This window comes from Wyeomyia smithii, chromosome 3 (assembly GCF_029784165.1).
Source record: "Wyeomyia smithii strain HCP4-BCI-WySm-NY-G18 chromosome 3, ASM2978416v1, whole genome shotgun sequence".
In the NCBI taxonomy this organism is placed as follows: Eukaryota; Metazoa; Arthropoda; class Insecta; order Diptera; family Culicidae; genus Wyeomyia; species Wyeomyia smithii.
This window is the reverse complement of record NC_073696.1, coordinates 149,240,085-149,246,009: the sequence shown is the minus strand read 5'-3', so window position 1 is coordinate 149,246,009 and position 5,925 is coordinate 149,240,085. Positions and strand designations below refer to the sequence as shown.

At 40.3% G+C, this 5,925-nt stretch overlaps 1 protein-coding gene across 1 annotated transcript; it reads right to left on the bottom strand.

The window, feature by feature from the left end:
- Positions 1–616: 616 nt before the first annotated feature.
- On the bottom strand, positions 617–2,634 carry LOC129728677 (uncharacterized). The gene is made up of 2 exons (XM_055687128.1): positions 1,431–2,634; positions 617–1,218 (listed from the first exon to the last, which is right to left on the bottom strand). Exons 1-2 carry the CDS (start codon positions 2,632–2,634, stop codon positions 617–619), a joined length of 1,806 nt encoding a protein of 601 aa, XP_055543103.1.
- Between the last annotated feature and the right edge of the window lie 3,291 nt (positions 2,635–5,925).

Below are 5,925 nucleotides of genomic sequence, written 5' to 3'. Positions count from 1 at the left end.
TATGTAGGGGCTCCAAATGATTGAAGCTGTTTCCAGTACTGAGCGAACAAGGGCGTAGAACAGTGATCGCAGGCAGTAGGGGTCAAGGGAATTTTATGGCAGCTCTAATGATGAATCCTAGGTTTCTGTTTGCTTTAGCAATAATATTCGAGTAATGATCTCTGAACGAAAGCTGTGAGTCCAATAAAACTCCAAGGTCTCGCACAACACCAACTCTGACGAACGGGCGTCCGTTGATTTCGTAAGCCCACTCAATGGCAGATTTCTTTCTCGTGAAGGATATGACACAGCATTTCTGTACGCTGCTGATGAGCTGGTTCCACATGCACCATTCCTCGAACATTTTAATCAGTCGCTGTAGTTCAATGCAATCTTCTACTGATTCGACAATGACGAAGATTTTAAGATCATCAGCATACGCTAGCTTACAGCCAGGAGGTAGGTATAGCAAGACATCGTTGAAGAAAATCGAGTACAGTAAAGGCCCCAAGTTGCTCCCCTGAGGCACTCCGGAGCTGTTTGTGAAGCTGTAAGAGAAAGTCTATCCAAGTTTGATGTTCAGCTTACGATTGTTCAAGTGGGATCCCAACCATTTAACGAAGTGCGGAGAGGCACCTCAACGCTCAATTTTAGTTAGCAACAATTGATGGTCAACACGATCGAAGGCAGCCTTAAGATCTGTGTAGATTGTATCAATTTGATTTCCGTCCTCCATTGCCTTGATACAAAGTGATGAGAATTCTGCGAGGTTAGTGTCAATTGACCGTCCCTTGAAGAAACCATGTTGAGCAGGTGAAATATATGAACGGATTGCAGCAAATAGAACATCTCCAACTAAAATTTCAAAAAGCTTAGACCCAGTGCATAATGATGTTATCCCTCGGTAAGTGCCGACATCACGCTTGTCTCCTTTTTTATGAATAGGGAACATAAATGATTGTTTCCACATCTCCGGGAATTTCGCCTGTGATAGTGACGCGTTGAAAATAATAGTCAGCGGAGTTGCAATAGATTCAGCACAGAGCTTCAGTACAATGGATGGTATACCATCGGGCCCAGCTACAACAGACGATTTTATTTTTCGAATTGCTGTGCGAACCTCTTCTACGGTGAACAAGAAGGTTGTTATGTCAATAACATCGCGAGGTACTGATCCCAACGCCAGGTTGATGGACTGTTCGTTAGCGGGTTCAGCACTGAATACACCGGAAAAGTGGTCTGCAAAAAGATTGCAAATTTCCTCATGAGATTCGGCAACTTTCGTACCAAGGAAAACAGTTGATGGGAGTCCATTTGTTTTACGTTTTTCATTCATAAGCCCCAAAAGCTTTTGGGGTTACGCTTCATATCATTTTCTTTCCTTTGTACATATCTGTTGTAAAGATAACGATTCAAAGTCCGGTAATTGCTGCTTGCGATGTTGAACTCACGCTTCTCGAAAAGACTGCGACAGTTGGTATATCTTCTCAATGCAGCTGCTCGTAGGCGTTTCAGTTCGCGAAGTTGACCATTTGACCAAGGTGGTTTCCTCCGAGGGCGTGACAGAGGCACATATTGGCGGAAAAGTTGAGCCAGCTGGCTAGTGTAGGTTTCAACGGCTTTATCGATATCACTCTCTAATAATCGGGACCAGTTGAGGCTTGCAATAGCGCTATCAAGTAAGACAAAATCAGCTTTGCGAAAGTCGAACTTCATGTCATTAGTAATATCATTGTAGTTAATAGTGTGAGAGCAGTTCAAATTGCAAACAAGAGCTGGATGAAACGCATCAGTCTGGAGCAGGGGCTCGACTGCCTCTGACACGATACACTCTGAGGCGATTTCAGCGTTGATAAAAATAAGATCCCATGTGCGATCTCTGATGTTTCTGATATCGTTGATCTGTTTCATGTTCAGCAAAGCCATGCCATCGACAAGAGCAGAACCTGACACCGAAAATCTCGATTCAGAAGGGTCAGCATATAAAAAATCTGAAGGAGAGCTCGTCCACACTAGGTTTGGTTGATTGTAATCCCCAAAAAGCAGATGATAATCACATGGCCTTAACGAGTTCGAAATGTTGGTAGCAGATTCTATGTGTTTTTCAATAAGTGTGGCATCAGTTGCAAAGTCAGGAGCAATATACACCACTCCAACAGCAATCGTGTTATCGGAACCGTAAACATTCACCCAGAGATGTTCAATACTATTATCGACTCGAGACGAGGACCTAGAGGAGCGAAGTTTCGTAGATACTGCTATTAGCACGCCACCACCTCGCTTTCTTCTTGTGGCAACGGCATCACGATCATTTCGATAGACAGCATAGGTGTCACCAAACAGTTGAACGGAGTTAATTTCATCGTTTAACCAGGTTTCAGTAAGCACGATTATATCGTAATCCGCGCTTGTGGTAGCTAAAAACAAGTCTTCGATATTCGTGCGAAGCCCTCTCACATTTTGGTAGTAGAAAGTAAATGAGCTCTTGGTGGGACAATGGATAGAACCAGTAACCGGTGTCGTCGTCACGGTGATGGATTCTCCTCCTCCAGTTGCGTGTGTGGCAGGTAGTGAGTCCCAATGCGGTTTATGCAGGAAAAAGTTACTTTGAGTGTGTGTAGTATCTACAGTAGCTTCGGGCAGACATATACCCATTGTATAATTACCTGACAGAACAGATAGTCCCCCGTTGTCAGATATAGCGGATGACGTCAGAGGTCCGTTAACTTCAATTGCGTCCAAATTATCTGGTCCAGAGCAAGCCCACAACGATTGTGAGCTGTTTATTGGTTGCTATATGGCGTAGTCAATCTTGGATTTCGATTTTTTCACTCGTTGCTGATACAAAGGGCACCTTGTACTCCATGAGGCATGATTGATATCCAGCCGATCAGTAGAAGGTTGTTTCTGCTTCTCATTCAAGTTGTTGCAATTCACACATTTTTCAATGTTTGCTTCGCATTGACCAATTAGATGATCGCCAGTACATTTAGGGCAGCACATAGGGTTGATGCAGTTTTCAGCCTTGTGTCCAAATTGCGAGCAGTGGAAACACCTCAAGACTTCAATATTTTCGTAAATGTTATGACGTTCCCAGCCGATGTTTATACGTTTCGATTTCATTAAATACTTAAAGGTTAAAGCATCAGTCTCTATTATGACAGTCTTAGTTTGGACACCATTTTTGGTACAAGCAAGCAACAATTTCTATGCCATCAATTGCTGGGATAGGAATTCGGAAGAATGGGTAGCATTTTTTTATACCAAGGAGCACTCCGCCATACAGGGCTAGTAGCGAGTCACTTTTTAGTGACTTTGTTACTATTTTGAGCCTAGTCACTAAAAAGTCACTATTTACGCTAAAAAGTCACTAAAGTCACTATTTTACGACAAAATGGTCACTAAAGTCACTTTCTTAGCTTTAAATGTATAATTTAACAATTGTTGTATTGCATCATACTTTAGAAAGCTTGCTTCTCATTTACAGAATATTTGGACAGTTCGGTTTGTAAGACATTTTTGTTAACTTTTCCATCACAGAAGTTTCATGCCAGGCAATGTTTTCAAATTTCTCATCGAAGTGAACAGTGCAGAATAGTTACGAACGCATTGTCTAAGAGCTGCAAAGGAATGTAAAGGTTTATTCTACAAGCTACTCGCGTCTTAAACCAGTGTTGTGCGTGAAATTCCGTTTGTAGTTTGATTTGCTTGTCTCAAATCAACTGTTCCTCCTGGATGAAGTGGATTCAAAAATTTCAAGCTTATATTGTGCATAGTCGTGTTGAGGTCTCAATTCGTAGGATTTTGCTTTCAATCATCCGAACCTACCGGTGTTTACCAGATACCATTTCGAAATTCCATAATGATAACCTGTTCTACGCATATTTGTCCCATGCTCCAGATCAAACAAACGAGTGTTTAGTGGGACGAATTTGATTAGAAAATGTCAAGTGGGTTAAATATGCGTGGGAAATCATTGATGGGACAAACAGGCTTAGTATTGTTTTTGCAGAACAATGCTATTTTTAATATATTTTGAAAAACCCCTCCCTTAGTTAGCTTAACCAACTTCAAACGCTTTTCGAAGCTGTCACAGGCGGCACGAATTTCCAGATGTTCTGGATAACCGCTTTACAAGTTGGAGATTTTGTAAAAAAAAAGTTTATTGAGTTGAGATCAGGTGAACTTAACAGCAATTTATTTCTATTCAAAAAGTCCCTCGAATTGTCCCTATACCAACCTTGAGTCAACTTCGCAGTATGCGCTGATGCACCGTCTTGCTAGAACATATAGAAATTAGCTCTGAAGAGTTTTCCAAGACACGGGGTAACGTTTTTTTTCCAAAACTACCGTTTTATAATAAACAGCATTAAATTCGGCGTCTTTGTAAATGAAAATCAGAGGAAGTTTACTCGCTTGCAAATTGCTCCCGAGACCATCACTAAAGCTGTACTCTGCAATCGAGGAACACTCCTTTAGAACTCTGAAATGTTGTCTCTTGCTGCTGCCCACATTCGATTGTTTTGTGTAACCAGTCACACTCCAGGCCAAATAGTTTTTCATCAGAAACAATGAACTCGCAAACAGCGAGTTATGAAAGTATCATTTTCACTCTATCGAGCCTCTTTTTCTTAAAGAATCGGCCAAAATATTGTGGACCGATTCAATAGATATACTCAGATGGGTGGGAATTACAAACTGAACGTTATTATTTCGCCGGAAACGCTTCTTCATAACAGTCACAATTTTACGACTTGCGGCATCCTTGCTGATCGTGGCCGACAGAATTTTCAACGATAGCCAAAGAGAATGTTTCCTTGTAGTTTTCGATGGTTTGATAAACGAAATCTCGCCTAGCTTCACATGATTTGAGATGTTTGAATATTGTGCAAGGGCAGTCACTGACCAAAAATTGTTTTACTACGACTTTCCGGATTTGTTACATCGCACATCAAGAACTAAATACAACTGACAGACCACCAACACACCAATGCGTATTCGAGAGTGCATACATTCGTTCACGTACTTTCATTAACACTTATAACTCGAAAACTTGTATTCGAATATATTGAACAAGGTGTTATTACAACCATTTCAATGTGAAATTATGATACAGATTTTAGTTGGACTTTTTTTCTATGAGAACAAATCATTGCACATCCTATGTTCTAATGACATAAATTTCAGATAAAATTTAATTCATTTATGGTTCAACAATAAATTTCAAAACCCTCTTTTGTATATTTTTGGTCACTATTTGGTCACTATTTAGTCTCTATTTGGTCACTATTTTAATGAAAAAAGTCACTAAAATCACTATTATTTTGCTCCAAGTTCGCTACTAGCCCTGGCCATAAGAGTTTCCTCGGTATAAACGTATTATATTGAAATCATGAACGGCTACTGTCGTATCAGTTGATAACCATGTTTCAGATAGCGCGAAAATATTGCATTTGCTATCGTGAAGCAGGAGTTTAAATTTATCTATTTGGGGATCAAGCTTCGACAGTTCCATTGAATGATGCTTGTTGTCGATTCGTCACTTCTGTTGTCTGATTTAGACATCGAAGGATACGAACGCGAGGAGGGGCCATTTGGTGCTTAGTTGCTTACCCAACATGCAAATTGTTGGAAGCCAAGCCGAAATCATACTTTTAAGAGTATCGGATAAACCAAAGTGGTAAATATCCATTCAACTATCATTTTAAATGAAATACGTCCATCAGTAGACGGTATTTCAGATTCCGGAGACAGTTTACTGGCGGGAGCAGATTTCTTTCAGGGTTTTTTTTAATAGGGGGATTTGTTAGTAGCTTAAGTATTTATGATAAATATTAGTAAATAATGAGTATGTGTGTCCAATCACAAATGGTGACTTCTCAACACTGTTAGTAATTTGTATTTTAATTGTAAGGATTTGTTTGCTTTCGCAATTAGGACTTATCA